Below are 23,518 nucleotides of genomic sequence, written 5' to 3'. Positions count from 1 at the left end.
AATCAAGCAAATGGAACCAAATTTGGCATGTGTGTGTTTTTGAAGACAAATTTTTTTTCTATGATGAATTGGGACCCCTCCCCACTTTAAGAGGGGGGGCTCCTGTACAAATGAAATACAAATTTCCTCATAACTCGAGAACTAATCAAGCGAATTGAACCAAATTTGGCATGTGTGTGTTTTTGGAGACAATTTTTTTTTCAATGATGAATTGGGACCCCTCCCCACTTTAGGAGGGGGGCTCCTATACAAACGAAATACAAATTTCCTTATAACTCGAGAGCTAATCCAGCAAATGGAACCAAATTTGGCATGTGGGTGTTTTCGGTGACAAGAATTTATTCTATGGTAAATTGAGACCCCTCCCTCTTTATAAGGGGAATTGTAACTCCTCTCCCCTTTAAGAGGGGGGGCTTCCATACAAATTTCCTCATAACTCGAGAACTAATCAAGCAAATGGAACCAACTTTGGCATGTGAAGGTTTTCGAGGGCAAGAAAATTTTCTACGGTGAATTAGGACCCCTCCCCACTCTAAGAGGGGGGGCTCCTGTACAAACGAAATACAAATTTCCTCATAACTCGAGAACTAATCCAGCAAATGGAACCAAATTTGGCGTGTAGGTGTTTTTGGAGGCAAGAATTTTTTCTGTGATGAATTAGGACCTCTTCCCACATTAGGAGGGGGGGCTCCAATACAAATGAAATACAAATTTCCCCATAACTCGAGAACTAATCAAGCAAATGGAACCATATTTGGCATGTGGGTGTTTTTGGAGGCAACCATTTTTCCCATGATGAATTAGGACTTCTTACCTTTTTAGGAGGGGGGGGGGGGCTCCCATTCAAACGAAATACAAATTTGCTCATAACTTTAGAACTAATCAAGCAAATGGAACCAAATTTGGCATGTGAGAGTTTTAGATGGCAGAATTTTTTTTCTGTGGTGTATTACGACCCCTTTCCCTTTTAAGAGGGTGGGCTCCTATACAAATGAAATACAAATTTCCTTATAACTTGAGTACTAATCAAGCAAATGGAACCAAATTTAGCATGTAGGAGATTTTTGAGTCTTGAATTTATTTTATGATAGTTAGAGACCTCTCACCCCTGTGGTAGGGGGATATGGACTCTCATACAAATAAAACAGAAATTTTTGCGAAACTCAAAAACTAATCCAACTCGAGAAATTCGAGACTCTTCCATAAAACATTAATCAATAACAAGACCACAAAAACTATCTATAGTAACACTAGATCATTCAGGACGAGCCGGTCGCGAGTGTTGCCGGTGACCCGCCGTCGGAAGCGCCGCCCACTGGGGGGCTTGCAAAACTCGAGAAGTGACAAAGATCATCCGAGATTCATGATTTATGTACAACAAAGGTTAATTTGTGGCAATACGAAGTTTGTCGGGTCAGCTAGTATTTAATAAATAATATTTATGTCGGCTGGTCATTTATTACTATTTCAAGCTTTAAACAGGGTACGCTGCTGAAAAGAAAACAGCTCAAGAATAAATCTTGCTATTTACTGAAGAAATTTTGACAACTCCAATACAAGCAACCACCTGTCATTTTTTCTTGTGGTAATAATTGCGCCGGATATTAATATTCCGTCCAGAAAAGTGACGTTTTAATACACTTGCGTGTAAAACGGCGCTATCTGGACGTGAAATAATATTTCTTATGAGGTGCGTACTGCTTAAGAAATCGTAAAGAAAACGATTTCTTGAGCATTTCTTGTCCTATCTTTTTACCCATTACTTTTCAGCAGCGCACCCCGGTTTATGATGTACACAAATGATTTAAGAAATCTCTATGTCTCAATGGTTGCAGGCGTTGTACTTATAATCCCCCGTCCACGTATTTTCAAAGCCACCATTGCATACAATGAAGAATTGAATCTGAATATTTCGCTCTTCTCTTTTAAACATTCACTTAAACAATGGCACTCACAAATTCTTGTTAACATACATATGTCAGAAATGCAGTTTACATTAGTCTTTGATCTATAATGATCTGGTATAATCCTACGACACCGTTTCGCACAACCCTTAGGGCTGTATACCTTGTAGTTGGTTTAAATTTTCAAGCTTTGGAATGGACAAAACACAATCATAAAAATATTCGTCAGTAAAATATTTTTAAGGTTTAAACAATTTTTTCTTAATTATTTTATAATTTAATTATTAATTTGGTGCATTTACCAAAATTTGTCAAATTCCTTCAAAAATGAAAGTCTTTACATATACCATATAGTATTTCGTAATTATGTATATGTTATTCGAGATAACTCACCTATTTTACACTGCCAATGATACAAACGTAAGAAGCGGTAAACTTTTATACTCCTTATCATATTAAAATTATTCAATAACGTTTTAATCAGGATCAATTGTCTGTTCAGAGTCATCGTAATATATTAAATTATGCGGTATTCCCAAAACGTCCTGCAGCGATTCCATAGTATTATAGCTACTTTTTTCCAGAAGATCCTTAAGAGCTTGTGCACAGCACTTCTTCCATATCTTTATATTCGATTCCAGATCTGCTATTTTTTGTGACATTGCTGAAATATTTGTCCTATTTTTAGCTCCATCATCAGCCGTGGAGTCAATGTGGTCAGCAGGCAGAGTGAAAGAGTTCGAGCTTGAACTGGATTCAATCTCATCTAACAGTTTGCGGCGTTTAAAGTTTCGCATCGGTTTACTTATAACTTTAGTTTTCCAGCTTTGACTCAACGACAGTCTAGTTCTTTTCAATCTAGATTGCTTATCAACGGATATTGCTGGAGTGGAAACGGTGGCCCTATCCATTTCATCGGAATCGCTATCTCCGACAGAACATGTTCCTTTTATTGGACGCATTTGCAGCGGAGTTTGAAGATATTCATCGTCGACTTCGTTTAAATCATTTAAACAAGCAGATTCCGACACATCTGCCTTCTAAAAAATATGCTTAATGCAAAATAATTGGACAGGACAGGACGAGATAACAACGGAACTTACAACTTGCTTTACAGCAGAACGCCTCAGTCCAAGTGTTCGAAAAGGTGTTTTCGAGTTTGGATTTGGAGTATTTACATTTGATTTGTCCATGGTCCATGTATATTTTTTACAAATTCAAACTTTACAACTTCACAACATCAAAATCAACATATTAAAGAATTCGCTGTGACGGCACCGCACGACCTCCACTCACAGAACTACCCGGCCGTAACTGAATGCGTGAAGATTAAACCCCTGCACAGAGCACACAGCAATCATAAAGTTTTAGTTGCTTTTGGCAACACAGTTATGCGAACAACACTTTTGTTTACATTCTGGCAGAAGTTCTTACGCGGTGTTTCCTTTATAGACCTAGACCGCGTTTAACTGGTTTAACTTTGGGCAAAGCTGAAAGCTCCCAATAACTTTAGCCTATTAGCCGTGAAAGGCTTTGACTTTGGAAATTCTCGCGTTTTAATTTTAAAATCCAAATTTGAGTTTTCAAAAGTGAATTTCTATCTCTAAGGTTTCATAATTCTAGGCAGTATTCAATGAAATCCGGTAAGTTTTCCAGAAAAAAATAGGTATAAGCGCGCATTTTGACATTGACTGCTGTTCGATTAGTGCAGCCAGCGTAGGGTAATGAAGGTATTTTGGACCATGCGTTATGCGGTGTCTATTTTAGACCTGAGAGAGTGCAGAGTCTATTAGCGAATTCATAAATTAACCTTGCATCTCGGTTAAACTGACAGCATTCAGTTTGAAGCAGCAGCTCACAAAACTACAGACGGTATTTTATTGCTTTCCCGTGGATCATCTGTGAATGGATCATTGAAAAAAGCTAGTTTTGGAGTAACGTCTGCTTCTGGTGCTAGTGTATATGGATGATTTAGGCAGCCAGAAGTAAGCTACCAGCTACCTTCAATGATCCATTGTCCTACTGTGTAACATGTAGGGATGGGAAAACTATCATTAACTACTGATAGTTATCAGTGAGCAATAATATCACTAAGTATCAGTAAGGTTTCGCTATTATTGATATTTACTGATATAGTTACACGTTGTCCCGCTAGAAAAATTAATTGGATTAAACTTATTGGTCGGTAGTTGCGTACGATAAACGTGGATGACACAATATATTGTAGGCATCGTCAGTAGCCTAAAGCCGGGGTAGCTCGTGCTGATTCAAGCATTCGCCTCCATTTAACTTGAACTTTGGCCACTCGTCGCCAATTTTCCAGTCGTCTCAAAAGTCACAAATCACTTTCGACGTGATCGTGCCATCTTGCACATTGAGCCCCTGTTCCTGATGCCAGTAAGGTTGTTGAAGACAACTGTTTCCGTCGCACTATCGTCCGGCATTCTTAGACGCGTCTGGCCCACCGTAGCCTACTGACTTTCGCCAAATGTACGATGGTATTCTCTCCAATCAATGCCTGTAGCTCGTGATTCATACGTCTCCACCACTCTTCGCTTTCAGTTTGTACTTCGCCAAATATCCGCAGTACCCTTTCGTTCGGACACGGCAAGGGCGCGTATGTCCTCGTGAGCGACCTTACGAGTCCATAAAGAACTACTGACCTAATAAAAGATGTGTGCATTATCAGCTTCGTACGATAGCATATGCTTCTTGATCGTAGCGTATAGCGAAGAGCAAAGTAAGCTCGATTTCCCGCTTGACTGCACCGCTGGATTGCCTTACTAATGTTGTCCACGGTCACCAGCAATTCAAAATAGACGAGTTCATCTACCACTTCTAGTTCATCGCCGTCAAGGGTTACTATCCGTGAGAGGCACGCGTTTGGTTCCTTGGAGCCTCTTCCTTTCATGTATGTGATCTTTGACGTATTTATTATTAATCTGATCTTCCTAGACTACTGCTTTCAACCTGGCGTAGGTTGCCTCCACCATCGCAAGGTTCCTAGCTATGATATCAGTCATCTTGTCTCAACCCTCGCCGCGTCTCGACGGGTGTGTCCCCGAGATGTGGACGAAACACATCACTCGATCCAATAGCTCTGATCAGTAGCGTCAGTTTATCTGGGAAACCGTGTTCATCAAGTAAGTGCAATTGCTGGTCTTGATCGACTGATTCATGTTATGCATAGGCATGATGTGTTCCCAACATATTTGCTGGGTAGTTGCGTAGTTGCGCGAGCCTCCGTGAAACCCGCTTGGTAAATTACAAAGTAAACTTACATTGAAGAACGCAGTTATAATATTACAATTTTCCATTTTTTGCTTCAATGCCCTGATGTGTAAAATTACTGATATTTACTGATAGTTATCAGTAACGTACTGAAATTACTGATAGTTATCAGTAGCGATTTTTAATGATAGTTCCCATCCCTAGTAACATGACTCACTGCGAATATGCGTTGTGTTCGCGGGATCGTGTTGGTTCGAAAGGTTTCGAAAAATATCGTCCTTGTATCGAAAATATCGTTAATTTTGAATGTACTTAAACGTTATATTTCGAATTGCGAATATACGTATTATTGAAATAAAATGTAACCATACGTTTTATTCGTTTATAACGTAAATGCAGTTAATATCGATAACAAACGATTTTTTATAAGTGGTGCTTTTGTTATTGCGTTTAATTTGTAAAAAGTTGCATAAAAAACAATTCAGTTTCACAATACAATTATTGCGTACTACTGGCACATGAAATATAACGTTTAAGTACGTTATTTTTAGTGATCAAAATTAACGATATTTTCGATACAAGGGCGATATTTTTCGAAACCTTTCGAACCAATACGATCCCGCGAATACAACGCATATTCGCAGTGAGTCAGGTACCTGTTCCCCCAGTTTCGATACAAGGGCGATATTTTTCGAAACCTTTCGAACCAACACGATCCCGCGAATACAACGCATGTTCGTAGTGAGTCCGGTAACACAGTAGCGCTCATTTCTAGGGGGGGGCTATAGCCCCGGCATTTTTTTCGACCATTTTATTGGTCGGTCAAGTCAATTTTTCTAGGGGGGGGGGCTAAATCTCTCCTAGGCCTCCCCCCTAGTTCCGCCAATGGCTAAAATCAAACTAAACCTAACAAAATTTAACAATTTACGCATCCGACCATCCGACTCAGCTTGAGCCCGCTTTAATGTCTAATGGCTACGTTTTTTTGTACAGGTTGGTATGGTTGATATAGGATGTGTCATTCTCGTGAGGGCGAATAAACCAAACGTCGAACAGACCGAGATAAATACAGATATTTGTGCATGCATAAATTTGGGACCCTAGCGTTTTCTCCGGAGTATTTAATTTTCTCGATCTAATCTTTTAAATAATATAAATAGTTTATGGAGTACTTTAAAATTCAGGAACATTCAAGGGAACATTAGTAGAGCCGGAAATCACAGCAACTGAAATAATTGTTGGGTCCCAAATGTATGCATGCACAAATACCGTGTACCCCCGTTGGTATGATCTTCTTTAATCTGAGTAAACATTTTTAATCTGTACCCCGGTGGTATGAATGCGTTCACATTAAAAACCGATCATGGATCAAAGAATGTAGCTAATTTTGGAGTGACAACTACTTGTTTCTGGTGCTAGTGTGCATTAAACCGTCTTAATATACTAGCGCCAAAAGAAAATCGTCACTTCAAAACCAGCTATCTTCAATGATCCATTAACGTTAAAGTTGACCGGGTAAACTGAAAAATAAAAGTAAAAAAACTTAATGCGTTTCCTCTTGCTCAAGAGCTTTGGCAATAAAGCTCATATGGAGGAACTTACCTCTCTTCAGCACTCAAGCTACCATAAGGTCGCCATTCACCGCTCAGCTCCATTTACCGCTCATTTCAAACAAAAAATGCTTATATCTTTTTAAAATGGTTATTGTAAAAACTATTGACAAACAATAATTTTGTATGTTGAATGATACGAATTAAACAAATTTCCACTATATTCATAAAAGCTCATTTCCAAAATAAATAATCTTTATAGTGAAGAGCGAAAAACGCCATTTTGATCGCGTTTTTATTAAGATTGAGTGCAAATGACTAAATTAATTTTGGCTCAAGCGAACTTGTTGCTTTGGTTATTTAGAAACTATTCTTCTATTAGAATTCGCGCATGTTTGATATGTTTTCAAAACGTTTGTTTTCGTCAAATCAAAACCACAAGTTGAAAATGAATAGAGTTACCAAATATTCAGATTACAAACTTGCCCAATCTGAACAAGGTGTTTTTCATATTAGCGTGGGTTGAGTGTATCTGTATTTGTGGCAGCTCTGGTGAGGATTATTTTTTTTTTTTTGCTGGAGCAGCATAGGAAAATGAACTCTCACTCGTTCTGTTTGACTGTTGGCTTATTCGCCCTTTTTAAATTTTGCTTATGCATACAATGCACATAAACACGACTTATTTGTACTAACCTAGCGTGTTCAATCTGTTTTATGTCGAATTTGTTTGTGCTCATTTGCTCCTATCTGACAGATAAAATTCATCCAGTTCCAACCCGGATTGAATAAACAAATTCGCGGTTAGCAACCCTAATGATTTCTTCAAAAATAAAAAAAAAATGTTACTTCAGCAGTTTATCCTGCAATACGATATTACATTGTTGCAGTTCAAACATCTGTTATGGATTAACTTATTAATTTTACTCGATCGATGTGACATTTGTTGTTTGTTTCACCTATGATACTTTTCAATGAATTTACTTTCAAACTTCGTGCCACACGTACACATAAAAGATAATTTGTCTTTATTGTTCAGACAACTGCGGCATATCAGATGATTGCATAACGTAATCCGGTAGATATTGTCTGATCGCACCATGCAGATATGACACGCTGTGTTTGTTTCTCCGGAAATAGGATCGGACAAAGTATATCTAGTGGTGGTTGCAAGAACATCTAGAACTGCACTTTCTAGCGAAGAACAAGATAAATTTAAAACGGTCGGCTGTAAACATTTCTGCCTCTTAGCAACAGGATATGTTAAGCGTTCTCTGGAGGTTTGTATTTTGAAACCTGCAGTTCTGGGCACATGCTGGTATTTATTGGTGGCAGAATGTTTGATCAGAAATTGATCAATGCGAGCCTTCAATGGTGCGTTAAACATTGGTTTTCTTCTATCAGTATAAAGTAAGCCTGTGAAAGGATCCGAGGGTTGTCTGCCCCATTTTTGCTCTGCTGTATTGCACTGCTCGATTGTACGTTGGTCAACGACCTTTCCTGATGGAAGAATCATGGGTATAGTCATTATATCATATGTCAACTCATCTAAAAATTCATCGGGAATGTCTTTGTCATAAGAATCAGAATTGACTTTAGTTTCTTTACTATTACTTTGTTTGGTTTCCGTGTTTCCAAACCACATTGCCTTGACCTGGCTTTTAACACGTTGCTTATTGCTATTTGCTGCTTCAGCCCATATTTCCACTTTTCTGAGCACAGGCGCACAGCGAGCTGTTTTTTGGATGACAACTTTAATAATCGAGCAATGGGTAATTAAGTGTTGCATTGTTGGAAATAAAATAAATTGTTTTTTCGAAAGATTGGATACGGCATTTGCGCGGGTAGTTCCCATATGAGTTTCTACAAATTCGAAACATTCTGTTTCTTGAGATTCTCCGAATCCAATTTTGTCGAAGTTGCCTTTTCTGTTTTGCGCAAAAATTTCAAAAGAAGTACTGCGAAGATTACCCAGTCGTGGCCACAGTTTAATACTGTTGATGCTAATTGGACAAAATGTTTGGAAAATAATCTCTACTGGTGGTTTTGTCACTGAGTACGCTAAGAACCCGTCTTGCAATTTCTGTAGATCTGCTGAAATCAAGTTAGAAACGGGATGCGAATCATCCTCGATTGCGTCGCTTTGAACCTTGGGTAGCAGTCTACGGCTGAGAAAATTTATCATTGTCTAGAAATAAGCAACCAACAATTATTAATTAATGGTATTTGTCACCCAGAATGACCAGAATTTAACGTACACATTTTAGCACTTCTTGACAAACCACAAAACGCTAGAAAGAATTGAAAACAAACGAAAAATGTATATTCCAAATCCAATCTAATCAAAGCAATCAAAGGCAAGACATAAATATTTTAAATATTGTAATTTGCAAATGCAAATTATGGCGTTGAATTGACAGCTGAGATGCCAGGTTTTTTATTTTTCTGAAAATAGCCCCATAAAAAATCCCTCCTACCTAGCGTAACGAACATCTTTTCTCATTTCGCTTTCACTAAAACTGCATAAACTGAGGTCACATTCTCATTCATTCTACAAAAAAATATCATATGATGAAAAATATATTGCAAAACCGTATGAATATTTGACAAATTGCATTAAACTGCTGAAATAATCTCAAACTGCCATCATTTCGTACAGCCCACATCATGTTTTGTTACCCGAATTAACATAGCTTAAGGGTGAGCCAAGGGGTTTCCAGCAAGGCGTGTCAATGCGTAGTAACCAGAGATTACTTTTGTAATCGTTTACGAATTAATCAGAGGTAATCAGGAAAGTAATCAAAAGTAACTTTTTTCCAGCGGGGTGCTATCCCTATCTTAACGAACGGTGTTTGACAGTCGACTTAACGAAGGGTGCTATTGCAAGAAAAGCGCCCGTCTGACAGGTAAATTTGCTGCCAACCTTTGTCGGGATGTGCTGAGATGTTGGCAACAAAAACATGGCACCCATCGCAAGCCCCTGCTTTTTTCTTAGGTGCGCAGTAATCACTGCTGTTGGAACCCCCTAGGGGTGAGCAAGCTTTTTTCCGGTGCCAGTGCCAGTGATGTAGGTTACGCACCAAATATATGGGAGATGACAACCTTGCCATAACGTTGACTTTTCCCCCTATTTAGTTGGTTCGCGTAGGGTGAATCGCCCTATTTTGCTTCCTACGAATCGGCCGATTCTTGCAACATTTACCAGCCTACCCTTATGGGAGTTTTACAGGGGGATATACCGATTCGCATGTATCCAGCTTTTTACGCGCTATAATGGCGGACGCTATTAATTCTAGATAGAATTAACAAAAGGGCGAATGTCGCAAGTGTAAACAAAACGAGTGAGAGTTATTTTTTGCCGTACCAGCATAGGAAAATCAACCCTCACTCGGTTTGTTTACGCTTGCGACATTCGCCCTTTTGTTAATTCTATCTTCAATTGTGTTCGTAATATTCGAACAATCTTTTTGACAACTCTGCATTCATCAAAACTGGGCACTCTTCTCATGTACGGCAGTGTTGCTCTCTCTTTCGTTTACGCAAAACAAGGAGAGCAATAGTTTTGTTTACATTTCGCACATTTTTGTTCTCATTGCACGGTAGTGTTGCAAGAGAAAAGTGCCAGATTTGATGTATGCAGAGTTGTCAAAAATATTGTTCGCATATTACAAACACAATTTATCCAGCTTTTACGCGCTATAATGGCGGACGCTATAAATTGTGTTCGTAATATGTGATCAATCTTTTTGACAACTCTGCATCCATCAAAACTGGGCACTCTTCTCCTGTACGGCAGTGTTGCTCTTTCTTTCGTTTACGCAAAAGAAGGAAGGCAATAGTTTTGTTTACATTTCGCACAGTTTTGCTTTCCTTCTTTGACGTAAACGAAAGAAAGAGAACGGTAGTGTTGCAAGAGAAGAGTGCCAGATTTGATGTATGCAGAGTTGTCAAAAAGATTGTTCGCATTTTACGAACACAATTTATAGCGGCCACCATTATAGCGCGTAAAAAGCTGGATACAGAATCGACCGACTACTGTGTTACCTGACTCACTGCGAATATGCGTTGTATTCGCGGGATCGTGTTGGTTCGAAAGGTTTCGAAAAATATCGCCCTTGTATCGAAAATATCGTTAATTTTGATCACTAAAAATAACGTACTTAAACGTTATATTTCATGTGCCAGTAGCACAGAGAACAGACTACCAGGTAATTGACAAAAAGTGTGTAAAAGGTTTTTATGTAATCTACGAGTAATCCTTCAATAGAGCACCCCTCGAGCAGTAAGTGGCAAACTAAATCTTGATGTCGCTGCCATCGCTGCTATGTAACTCCAGCACAAAGAAATATTGATAAAGGTACATGAATATTTTTTGATGCGTTTGGCAAACTATTTCTGGAGGGCGCTGCCGACAGATTTTACACACAAAAAATCGATTACTTCCTTCGAGCCTGTTAATCTGTTCTCTGTGCCAGTAGTACGCAATAATTGTATTGTGAAACTAAATTGTTATATATGCAACTTTTTACAAATTAAATGCAATAACAAAAGCACAACTTATAAACAATCGTTTGTGTAGAGAATATGCCAGATACTTAGATTAAAAATTCAAATGTGATTTATTTCAGTGTAACTGAAAAGTATCCAGCTTTTTACGCGCTATAATGGTGGCCGCTATCCAGCTTTTTACGAGCCATAATGGCGGACGTGTTCGTAATATTTGAACAGCAATTTTGACATTTCCCTAATACATCGCACGTTTTCTTTCTGTACATTCCTTTAGTTTTACCGTGAACACGCGGAAAGAAAACATGCGATGTATTAGGGAAATGTCAAAAATGTTGTTCAAATATTACGAACATGTCCGACATTATGGCTCGTAAAAAGCTGGATAAATTGTGTTCGTAATATGCGAACAATCTTTTTGACAACTCTGCATACATCAAATCTGGCACTTTTCTCTTGCAACACTATCGTGCTCTTTCTTTCGTTTACGCCAAAGAAGGAGAGCAAAAATGTGCGAAATGTAAACAAAACTATTGCTCGCCTTCTTTTGCGTAAACGAAAGAAAGAGCAATTCTGCCGTACATGAGAAGAGTGCCCAGTTTTGATGGATGCAGAGTTGTCAAAAAGATTGTTCGAATATTACGAACACAATTTATAGCGTCCGCCATTATAGCGCGTAAAAAGCTGGATAAAGTACCGGCACTCTGTTTTGAGTAGTATATAACATATAAGCATGGGTTGCTTCGTATTAGATCTGCTTTGGAAAGCATGCCCCTCAATATGTATGTGTGTGCTGGTTTTCGTTCGGGGTAACAAGAGAAAAAGAGAAACAGGTTGTATCCAGCTTTTTACGCGCTATAATGGCGGACGCTATAAATTGTGTTCGTAATATGTGATCAATCTTTTTGACAACTCTGCATCCATCAAAACTGGGCACTCTTCTCCTGTACGGCAGTGTTGCTCTTTCTTTCGTTTACGCAAAAGAAGGAGAGCAATAGTTTTGTTTACATTTCGCACATTTTTGCTCTCCTTCTTTGACGTAAACGAAAGAAAGAGCACGGTAGTGTTGCAAGAGGAGAGTCCCAGATTCGATGTATGCAGAGTTGTCAAAAAGATTGTTCACATATTACGAACACAATTTAAAGCGTCCGTCATTATAGCGCGTAAAAAGCTGGATTGCTTTGTTTCGGTATCAATACTGTTCGATCAGCCGAAGTCGTATTGAATGTGGGTGTGAGAGAATTCTCGGTGGGAAGAGAAACCACAAAACAAAGAGATCGATTTTAACTGCATATGCGTTATAAACGAATAAAACGTATGGTTACGTTTTATTTCAATAATACGCATATTCGCAGTGAGTCAGGTAAAACAGTAGAACCGACTACTTTGGCTGTTTAGTAGGGTGATCATTTAGAGCCGACTTACGAACACAGAGAACACATCCATTCAGGAACAAATTTTTCGGGAATTCTTGGGTAAAATTTCAAATTAAAATCACCTAATATGCTAGCGACACCTCCACTATAGTTTCCCAACTAAATGATTCATTTGATTTGCACACTGACAACCTTTGGCTCCTCTGGCGCTACTGTTTTACCGTATTATATTAACGTTAATATTGTGCTTTGCAAGAAATCTTTTCATTCTCGGAAAGTTCATAGCAAGCTGTCAAAATAATTCTGTATTGAGCGAAGCTGACGAATTTTCGTTAATTGAATATCGATATTTTTCACATATCAATACGTATACTCAGCTGAGAGCATAATCAGCAAAAATGCTCGCATCACGTGACGATCTGCATTTTACATTTGTTTTATAACACTCCGTTTGACTTGTTTTATAACGTGTTAACATTTACAAAGCTGTTATATGCATGCCGCAATTAACTATTTCGAAAAAAAACTATCGAGATTTCGTCCACGAATATCGGTACCAGTTATATCGATACATTATCGCCCAATGCTGACCTCGCCAAATATTGAAGGATGTGCTTTTGTCCAGAGCTGCCATACAAATAGATTAATTTCTATTGTTTAGATATTTGCAACCCCATTCCGTACTTCTTAAATTTTGTTACTATATTTACACATATTTTTATACTTATGATATTCAATGAATTTATATAATACATATTTTTGAATGTAAGATGCTAAAAGACATTTTTTATGTAGTTTTAGTTGCTAAAGCATCAGTAACAGTTGCACATATAAACCAAAAAATATTTGGCCACCTTTCCTTGTTCTCGTTGCGGTGATTGACGATGCGGGTTACCGCCGCAACAGGATGAAAATTTATGTAAATAACCGCAATACTTGTTAATCAAACATTTAAGCGAACAGTTTGCGTGTTCGATTGGCTCCCTTTTGACAACTCTCGCTGCTCGATTGGCTCCCAAGATGGCTGCTTCCGTGTATCTCTCACCTCTGAGTATTTCTAGTATGGGGGCCTTTACGATCGTTACGATATTGCGGTTATTTACATAAATTTTCATCCTGTTGCGGCGGTAACCCGCATCGTCAATCACCGCAACGAGAACAAGGAAAGGTGGCCAAATATTTTTTGGTTTATATGTGCAACTGTTACTGATGCTTTAGCAACTAAAACTACATAAAAAATGTCTTTTAGCATCTTACATTCAAAAATATGTATTATATAAATTCATTGAATATCATAAGTAAACATAAAAATATGTGTAAATATAGTAACAAAATTTAAGAAGTACTGAATGGGGTTGCAAATATCTAAACAATAGAAATTAATCTATTTGTATGGCAGCTCTGGACAAAAGCACATCCTTCAATATTTGGCGAGGTCAGCATTGGGCGATAATGTATCGATATAACTGGTACCGATATTCGTAGACGAAATCTCGATAGTTTTTTTTCGAAATAGTTAATTGCGGCATGCATATAACAGCTTTGTAAATGTTAACACGTTATAAAACAAGTCAAACGGAGTGTTATAAAACAAATGTAAAATGCAGATCGTCACGTGATGCGAGCATTTTTGCTGATTATGCTCTCAGCTGAGTATACGTATTGATATGTGAAAAATATCGATATTCAATTAACGAAAATTCGTCAGCTTCGCTCAATACAGAATTATTTTGACAGCTTGCTATGAACTTTCCGAGAATGAAAAGATTTCTTGCAAAGCACAATATTGAAATAGTTATGAAATCTACTTAAGCCATTGTCACGCGCCTTGAATATTATACTCGGACACCGTGTGTATCAAGCTTTGCGATGCATTTCACATTGATTAAGTTGAAAGATATATCGCTCTATTGTGCAAAGTTGATGTAAACAAAACAGAAACAGATCATGTTGAAAACAATCAAGTCACACTGCTACAGCATTTTGCTCCGCAGCAAGTGCTGGCAGTTTTTGTACACTGATGCCAAATCGTTGGCTTTACTTTCCGCGTATCTCTTACTGTGAGTATTTCTACCCTATACACGTATACGTATACGTACATGTTGGCCGAAAATGTTGGTGAATTCATGATCGCCCAACACTCTCGCCGGTGTATGAGTGCCACGAACCAAACTGACAGAAGAAAATGTTCTCGCTCGACCGGAATGACCCTCCAACATTTTGTTCATTTCCAACCAAGTTTCCAACTCAACATATGCGTACGTGTATGGGGGCCTTAACGGAACGTCAGTGACCCAAGCAACCAGAAGTTCGAATATTACTTGACACGCGATCTCGAAAGTTCACAATTAGTTCAGATTCAGTTCCGTAGAACTTTCTTGCTGATTAGTAGTGTGTATCAAGTATACGTGGAACTAATGTCGAATAGAGGTTTTCCGTCAGATCATGCCCCTCCTTTTCTTATTTTTTCTCGAAAGTACTCCTAATACGAGTGACAATGGTGCAAAAATATATTTTTTTCGTTGACTCTAGAATTTACTACGATTTTTTAAACAATGCAAATTGCGAGAATGTTGAATTTCTTTTCACCAAATCACGAATGTTGAGTTTTGAAAAATTCGTTTCGGCAGCACTGTTTATCAAAATTTTTAGTTTTTCTGGCAGCATTGCACAACAGATTTTGACATATGTGTATCAGCGGTTGAGCGAAAAGGACAACACGAATGAAAAGCTAATGATTACCTTCTTTTTCGTTTCGTGTGTTGCTTGCCACAAGAGTAAAGAGTGGCACAAATGGTTTCGAAGTGGTGAAAAAAAAAGGACACTGGTACAAAAAGGCATGTAATACATCCGAGAAGTGACGGGTTGAAATATAAGTATTTAATTTTTTCATTTTTACAGTAGTTAGAAGCTTTATTAAAGAAAGTTTCATGTGGGTATCATTTCTAAGAGTCAAAACCTAACATTTACCGAAAAAAAAATTTTTGACGGAAAACCTCTATTTGTTTATTCAATCCGGATTGGAACTGGATAAACTTGTTGTAATCATTTGCTCCTATCTGACAGATAAAATTCATCCAGTTTCAACCCGGATTGAATAAACAAATTCGACATAAATGCTTTAAGAAGTGCTGTGAGTACTTCATAGATACTTCAAAGCTATTAGGATGCTACATGAAGTTCTGAAGTAAGTTTAGTTGCTAACAAGTTCTGCGTGCTGCTTTTTTGTTTAAATTTCTGGTGATCAAACCAGCAGAACCTAAAACTATTTGAGATTAATTATTTTTATTTCACTCGAATAAATTTAATCCTCACACATTTCTAATTACAAATACAGCAAAGTTTCGTTAATTGGGTGTTCGCTAATTGGGTGTTCGCTAATTGGGCTATGTGACAACTTGAATGTCAAAACTGTATGGAATTTTCGAGTTTAGAAATTTCGAATCAGCTGGAGTGCAGTCGTGGCCCAATTAACGAATTCAGGCTGTATAAATTAGAATGCAATGCTATTCATTATTGTGTTGTGTTGTGTAGCATATGCTGTCGGTATCTCACTACTAGTTAATTGCCTGGCTCCAAACTTTATGCTCTATAATTAACTCGCGCTGCATAAAGCTGCTGCAAGTTCTAAAACGAACTTTTACTTAAGAACAACTCATTGGCAAAATTCACATCGCTTGTATACGACAAAGGTGACGCAGTGGATCTGGATAGGTTTACAACGCGGAACACCCGGGTTCAAACCCAACAGCAAACGAATGCAACGAAAAAGAGGTTAGGTAGGAGTATAAAAATAGAACATAGAAGTGCTGCTAAATTTTAGTTCTTTCTTAGTTTTTGACAATTTATTTCGAAGCTGCTTAGCGTTCTATGCAGCGAACCCAAGACAGCTTGAAAGCTCGGTTAATTACTTATAGCGAATTCAAAAATAACCTGGGTTCGTGCTAACTCGAACCCGAAATTTATGAACGATACGGACAGTTTGACAGATCGACCCGTAAACCGTAATGCTAGACAGTTTTAACCTGCGCTTCAAACTGAATGCTGTCAGTTTAACCAAAATACAGTCTCGGTTAATTTATGAACGCTTTGACAGCACTTCGATTAAAACTGAGTGCTAATCGACTTGAGCCAGGTTAATTTATGAATTCGCTATTAAAAAGGACGCTGCTTAGCAAGTTATAAATTAATATACATAAAGCTGTTTAACCCTCGTTAGACACCATTATTCGAACTCTTGGTTACTTGGGGATGGTCGCATCACAAAGAACAGACATCCATTCAGGAACAAGTTTTTCGGGAATTCTTGGATAAAATTTTAAATTAAAATCACCTAATATGCTAGCGTCACTACCACTATAGTTTCCCAACTAAATGATTCTTTTGATTTGCACACTGACAACCTTTGGCTCCTCTGGCGCTAGTATATATGGACTAAAAGCGTTATGCTAGCGCCAGAAGCTAGCTGTTGTGAGTTTAGTGTAGAATTTTATGCGCCTGATAACAGACATCCAAGCTAGAACAAAAAGCTTCGTAAACCGTGTGTAAAATGACTCTAGCGACATCTAACTGCTTATTGCCACTTGCATTCTCTTAAGTGATTGAAGCGCCCGCTTGCGATACCTGCAGCTGGTGTTGGGCAGAGCTGCCAGATATCCCGCTTTTTTCAGCTTACCACATATTGTACACATATATTATAAATACGGCATGGTTAAAAGATATGTTTATATTAGAAATCAATATAATTCCAAATAGATGAAACAGAATGCACAAAATCATTGTTTCCGTGATTCGGCGTTAAATTCGATAAAGAATAATTCTTTTAAAAAATATCTGGCAGCTCTGCAAAGTGTTGCTGATATTTTGAGGTTTGTTCATGACAAAAAAAGAAGGAAATATTTTTTCCTTTTGTTTATCTGCCCGTTTAAGATTTCGTGCAAGTGCGAGCAGGCTCTTCCGCGAAACTAAAAAAGGATGTTCAATTCTTTTCGCACTCACACGAAATCTCATTGTGGATTGGCAATGCGTGCGTAATGTCAAAAGTAAAATATTTCCTTCTGTTTTTTTTCTCGCTAAAAAGCTAAACATCGGTGATTCGCGGTTTTGCTGATATTGTTCAGGCGTGAGAAAAAAAGAGGGAAGTATATTTTTGATTTTTTTGTACTCACACGTTGACAGTTCGTTACGAGGTTTCCTGTAAGTGCGAGCAGCCACGAAATCTCTTACTGCTTTCAACGCGAATTCGTGACTACAAAAGTGAATGAAATTTTCAAGCCTGTTCGCACTTACACGAAAACCCATGCCGAATTGTCAAAACTTGTGGGAAAACAATAGCAAAAATACTTTCTTCTCTTTTTTTCTTACAAAAACCAAACAAATATCAGCAACTTCGTAGTCTCGAATATGTATACAAGAGACCGTGTAGGGTGTAGCATCGTAGTCGCGAATGTGTACCTTATGGGGTTTCCTGTATGAGCGAGCGGGTGTCGATTTCTTTTAATATACACTAGGGCCCCCAGCTATATAGGATTTTGTGTTAGTGTGAGCAGGCTTCAAATTGCTTTTGCGCTCATGTCTTCGAATGAACATTTTAGGTGATCGCAGTGCCACCATACTGCTTATTGCCACTTGCGAAAAACCGTTGCAAGTTTTTACACACGGTCCAAGCCTAGCTTGGATGTCTGTTATCTGTGTCATCACTATAGTTTCCCAACTAATTTGACATAAGTTTTATCCAAGGTCCCCATCGCTTGGATGTCTGTTCTCTGTGGTCGCATCTCGCATGCATTTTCAATGAGTGCATTCACACGAGTGCCTTGGACGCAAGGGGTTTCCAATAGCAATGATTACTATGCACCTTTGAAAGAAGTTACTTTTGATTACTTTACTGATTACCTGTGATTACCAGCAATCAATCTTTTGTGATTACTAAAAATTAATCATGATTACCAATGATTACTTAAGATTAGTTTAGAAATTTTGTGGGGATGAGGAGACATCATTTTTTGGCTTACCGTGAAACGGAGTAACATTGATCATCGGGGCTAACATGGTCGTTAATTTAGGCTAGTTGGGTCATGCTCATGCTCCAACTGAAAAGCACATGCTCAAGGTTAGTATCATTGGTCAAGAGAGGTTTTCTGATGTTCAAATTTGTTTATCACCCCCACTGGGTTACCCCTGATGATCACCGATATTTTCAAAGCAAAAACTGTTGAATGCATCCCATCGGCAGGCAACCATATTTTCGCCGCCAACATCTCGTGTGTGCGAAAATGAGATAGTATGTCAGCACTGCGTTTCACTCAACTGCCAGCAGTCTGATTTGAGCCCGCTGTCAAATTTTGAGCCCAGGACATGCTGTCGCTGACGTTCACTGCAGCTAGATATGCAGATGTCGATGGGGTGGTTGAATGTGTATAAACCTACACTGAGAAAACTTTTCGTATAGTTTCCATGTGTTTCACACATAGATTTTTTCCATGTACCTAGTAAATGAACTTTATGTGCCAAACAGTTACCATTTATGTGTTTTTAAAATTCACCTTTAAAATTTGCACATACTATTCATATGCATATAATTTTCATGTGTACTTCTGGGCGGATTGTGTTTATATGTGGCACATTATAATCATAAGGATTTTCATATGGAAATTTTCCATTAGTTATGTGCGGATTATTTTGAGTGTAGGACAGGACATGCCAAGTGTCAACCGCGGCGTTGACCCAAAATTGACTCAATTTCTGATTGACTGAGCGCGACGAGCAACCGTTGACTGGAAAATATAACGCGGTATCGCTTTCAGTGTTGCTGAAACTCATTAGTCGGAATACGACAATAAGTTCTTATTTCTGAATTTATAGCGAATTCATAAATTAGCCTGGGTTCGTGCTAACTCGAACCCGAAATTTATGAACGATACGGGCAGTTTGACAGATCGACCCGTAAACCGTAATGCTAGACAGTTTTAACCTGCGCGCTTCAAACTGAATGCTGTCAGTTTAACCGAAATGCAATCTCGGTTAATTTATGAACGTTTTGACAGCACTTCGATTAAAACTGAATGCTAATCGACCTGAGCCAGGTTAATTTATAAATTCGCTATTAGATTTCTTTTGTATTCTGTAGTTCTATGCTTGGTTCTACATTAGTTTTGTTTGTACACGAATTTTAATTTTCAAAATGAAATGCAAAACATGATTTTGGTCGCATAAACTGTGGCGTATTCGAGAGCTGTAGTTCGGCAAACGAAGTTATTCTTAAAATAATATGTGCAGACAACAGTGGTGCAGACAAAGACAGTGGTGTAACAAAGAATATTCAATCGGGATGGCGGTAATAATAATAAGAAGAATAAGAAGCCAGTTGGCACGTCATGTCCTAGGTATAAACAACGTCGATGGTTGCTAACGTTGCTAACAACAGACCTCATCAGGGTTCTCAACATCGCAGAAAACAGTTATCGTGTCAGGGCTGTAATATTGTCGGTTTTGTGTCGAAATTATCGTGTCAGTGCTCGACTGCTCGAAGTTTCCGTTCATATGTTTCACTTCTACGGTACGTTTGGTTTACTTTGCGCGACCTAACATCAATGTTTCCCTATATAAACAGTCGATTTTAAATATTTCAGAGCTTTGGTGATTCTGACCGCGTAGGGTTTTCAGCGTTGTTTCATGTCGCGTGTTCTATCTTCGATAACTTTTCAACGCGTTCAATCCTATATGAAACCACTAAGTAAACAATCCTTCCAGATCAAAACGCTGTTTTTACTTTTTTGACACGATAGCAAAAGAAGCGACCAAATATTAATTTTCAAATATCTTTATAGGTAATGGACCAAGCTCATAGAAATAAGGATAACTGCGATTACGGTATTTGGCAGAAGGATTTTGAGAAAATCACACAACACGTTAAACAGGTAACGCATTTTAATGACTCGTTTATTGACGATATCTGTATTTTAGAAATTAATTCGCGTTTCCGCTGAAATGTTAGTGCTGAATTATGCTAAAGACAGTTTAAAACAGATTATGTTTATGACATGGAGAATTTATAGTTACTATATATATAGTTCGGCGGATAGAAAATCGGGAGCCAAATAAACGTCAAAAGCGGAGCCAAGTTTTTCAAAATCCAAAATGCAGGAGTAATATTAAAAAAACACACTTTATTTTCATAGAACTAGTCATTTTCAACACCCGCCAGTGATTATTTTTCGTAAAAACCTGCACATTTCCCCATAATTTCAAATTTAATTTCATAAATCAGGGATGCCAATTCGCCTGGTTTTCTATCCGCCGAACTATATATATAGTAACTATAGGAGAATTCGCATGATGTATTATCTTTTCAGGACGGCTATGCTAACGGGGTCACAGCTGGACGAGAACGGTTGTATCAAAAGGATTTTAATCAAGGTTACCGAGAGGGCTTTGTAACTGGTTTTAAATTAGCCAAACACCAAGGTATAGCAGTTTCTCAACAAAAGCCGCATGCGAAACAATCACATTTCGAATTGATTTTGGAACAAAAAGCCTCTTTAGCAAACTGTCAGCTATGCTCAGATAAAAATTTGGAACAACAACCGTTGAAAACAGTTATGGCGGTCCAAATTAGATACAACGAAACAGTATTTAGCAAGTTTAAATGAAAATATGAAAACTAGTAAGGAAGTGTTGAAAACATAAAAATAGTTACGGACCCGAATGACTTTAAGTTAAAAGGCCCTTAATAAAACCATCATCATCATAAAAATAGTTATTTTCTCAAAAAATCGATTTTTACCTTATACGATAGCCAATCATTTCAATTCATTTCTGGTTTTTATAGTTATATAAATTCAATATAAATAAAAAATAAAAATTTATTCACTGTTTAACACTACAGAGACTAGACTACAGAGATGGCGATCCCAAGTAACAACGGTAGCTGAATTGCAAGAGCAATGGGTGTTTACGGGTTGGTTTAAGGCGATCAAAGCTGTATAAAGCAAGCACTTAAATGGTGTTTAAATAAGCGATGTTTAAGCTACTTTAAGTTTTTCAAACCGGGCTGGTACCGAATGGCCGAAACACAAATGGCCGAATCACGAATGGCCGAAATCCAAATGGCCGAATTTCAATAACAGTCACAGAAGGCCGAATCACGAATGGTCGAATCACGAAAGGTCGAATTACGAAAGGCCGAATCACGAATAGCCGAATCACGAAAGGCCGAAATTTTTCGAAATGCCTAAATACTCAATAAAAAACCTTGAATTGGCAAGTAGTTAACAAATAACTTTAATCAAACAAAAAACAAACTACTACTGTTTAACAAACAAAACATGCTTTACGAACGCCTTTGTTTAGCGCTTAATAAACGCGCAACTGCGTCAACAAAATTTTTGCTGCTCATTTTGTGAGCATTAACACATTTCGAGTAGATTTTTTCGTCTATTTCTCGGCGCGAATTCGGAACATCCCCCTGAAGAATTCTAAGGATGTTCCCCTCTATCGACTTTTGCTCCACCCGCAGCTCTGTGATGATCCTGGTCATTGACAGGTGATGGGAACCAACAATGGTTGTTCATCGTTGGTGCCATGCTTCCAAGCTGTTTGTGATCCGCGGTAGCTTGTCAATGGCAGGCTTAAAATTTGACCACAGAGCGGGGTGAAACAATGGCCTGTTGTTCCGGTTCCTCCCACTTATGTAAGTATTCCGAAAATATGTAAGGAAATTCTCCAATTCTTCAGGCATCGTTCCTTCCATCGCGTCGTACAACTCCTGTATCCAATTTTGCGGCAGAAAAGACAAAGCCTAGAATTTTTATTACATTAAAAACACCAAATAAAAGTACTTTATCAACAAACCTGCAGCCGTTTTACCGCCATAAATATGTCTGTACTGGTCGAGTAATGTTGTTTTAGTCTCCCTACTAGCACAGTTTTTATAAACTAGTTGTAACCGATTAACGACTAATTTCAGTCATAAATAAGTTGCTGTAACCAGAAATGAGGAAAGTGTGCTGCTTGGGCCGCGTATATTTGTTTTATTATATTTTGTGTGAAATGAAAAAAGCATAAGAAGCATTCCGCTTCTGCTTGTTTTTATTGAATAGTATCCCAACAATGAAAAGCATCGGTTTTCCTCTCTGCGACAACACAATTTTAACGACAGGTGCACTTTCTTCGCCGTTCAAACCAGCAACATCGGATGAATCGTCGGATGCACTCATTTTTCACAGGACAACTACCAACTACCGTGCGGAAAGCAAATCGTGTTCAACAACAATGGACACAACTGTTGGCTTTGCTATGTGCGGTCAACAAAGATGGACACGGCGGGATATTTAATGAAATATTTCGGCCGCTTTAGTAATTTGGTAATAAACTTGTAGTTTACTGCATTTACTTCTTTATGAAAATTCATGACAGTAAGAATAAGATTACAATTATAACATAAGCATATATCGACGAAAGATAATTTTTATACTGGTTTTTACCTCATATTTCTTGATTATAAATACACCTACATTATAAGGTACGAGTCGTATTTACCGTGTTAGTAGCAAATGTGTCCTAGATGATTCAGGGCGAGACGGCCGTAGGCCGCGAGTGTGCGCCGGTGAGTAAGGACAGCATATACCCAACGTTTGCGCATGTTGAAGGCTATGAATATTTTCGGTCGAATATGACATTCGGCCATTCGTGTTTCGGCCATTTGTGATTCGGCCATTCGTGATTCGGCCTTTTGTGATTCGGCCATTTGATATATTATGCCATTCGTTATTTCGGCCATTTGTGTTTCGGCCATTCGTAGGTAATCCTTCAAACCAGTTCTCTCCCAAAAAGCTGGTTAGCTGACAAGCTTAATAGCGGATTTTTTCTGCTAAACAAACTGCTTCTAAACCTATTATACAACAAAAATGTTACTTGGGTAAACATCAAACCGTTTTACGGCTACTTAAAGGTG

General features: G+C 38.2%; 2 protein-coding genes across 3 annotated transcripts; both read right to left on the bottom strand.

The window, feature by feature from the left end:
• Positions 1 to 1,451: 1,451 nt before the first annotated feature.
• Positions 1,452 to 3,147, bottom strand: LOC128745399 (uncharacterized). Its single transcript, XM_053842466.1, has 2 exons — positions 3,008 to 3,147; positions 1,452 to 2,944 (listed from the first exon to the last, which is right to left on the bottom strand). The coding sequence occupies exons 1-2, from the start codon at positions 3,095 to 3,097 to the stop codon at positions 2,381 to 2,383; spliced, it is 654 nt and encodes a 217-aa protein (XP_053698441.1). The 5' UTR covers positions 3,098 to 3,147; the 3' UTR covers positions 1,452 to 2,380.
• A 4,093-nt stretch (positions 3,148 to 7,240) lies between these two features.
• LOC128740049 (RING finger protein 37) lies at positions 7,241 to 9,030 on the bottom strand. Of its 2 annotated transcripts, XM_053835562.1 has the most exons (3): positions 8,941 to 9,030; positions 8,297 to 8,870; positions 7,241 to 8,230 (listed from the first exon to the last, which is right to left on the bottom strand). In XM_053835562.1, the coding sequence occupies exons 2-3, from the start codon at positions 8,865 to 8,867 to the stop codon at positions 7,638 to 7,640; spliced, it is 1,164 nt and encodes a 387-aa protein (XP_053691537.1). In that variant the 5' UTR covers positions 8,868 to 8,870; positions 8,941 to 9,030; the 3' UTR covers positions 7,241 to 7,637. The 2 variants fall into 2 exon arrangements, with proteins under 2 accessions (XP_053691537.1, XP_053691535.1); XM_053835560.1 differs by having other exon boundaries at positions 7,243 to 8,870.
• Between the last annotated feature and the right edge of the window lie 14,488 nt (positions 9,031 to 23,518).

This window comes from Sabethes cyaneus, chromosome 1 (assembly GCF_943734655.1).
Source record: "Sabethes cyaneus chromosome 1, idSabCyanKW18_F2, whole genome shotgun sequence".
Classification (NCBI taxonomy): domain Eukaryota; kingdom Metazoa; phylum Arthropoda; class Insecta; order Diptera; family Culicidae; genus Sabethes; species Sabethes cyaneus.
This window is presented reverse-complemented; position numbering and strand designations above follow the sequence as displayed.

What these genes read in the sequence shown, in the direction of transcription:
- LOC128740049 (XM_053835560.1), bottom strand. Translation starts at nt 8,867, where the DNA reads ATGATAAATTTTCTCAGCCGTAGACTGCTACCCAAGGTTCAAAGCGAC.
- LOC128745399 (XM_053842466.1), bottom strand. Translation starts at nt 3,097, where the DNA reads ATGGACAAATCAAATGTAAATACTCCAAATCCAAACTCGAAAACACCT. An exon ending in GTTCTGCTGTAAAGCAAGTT is followed by an intron (nt 2,945 to 3,007) that starts GTAAGTTCCGTT and finishes CATATTTTTTAG; the next exon opens with AAGGCAGATGTGTCGGAATC.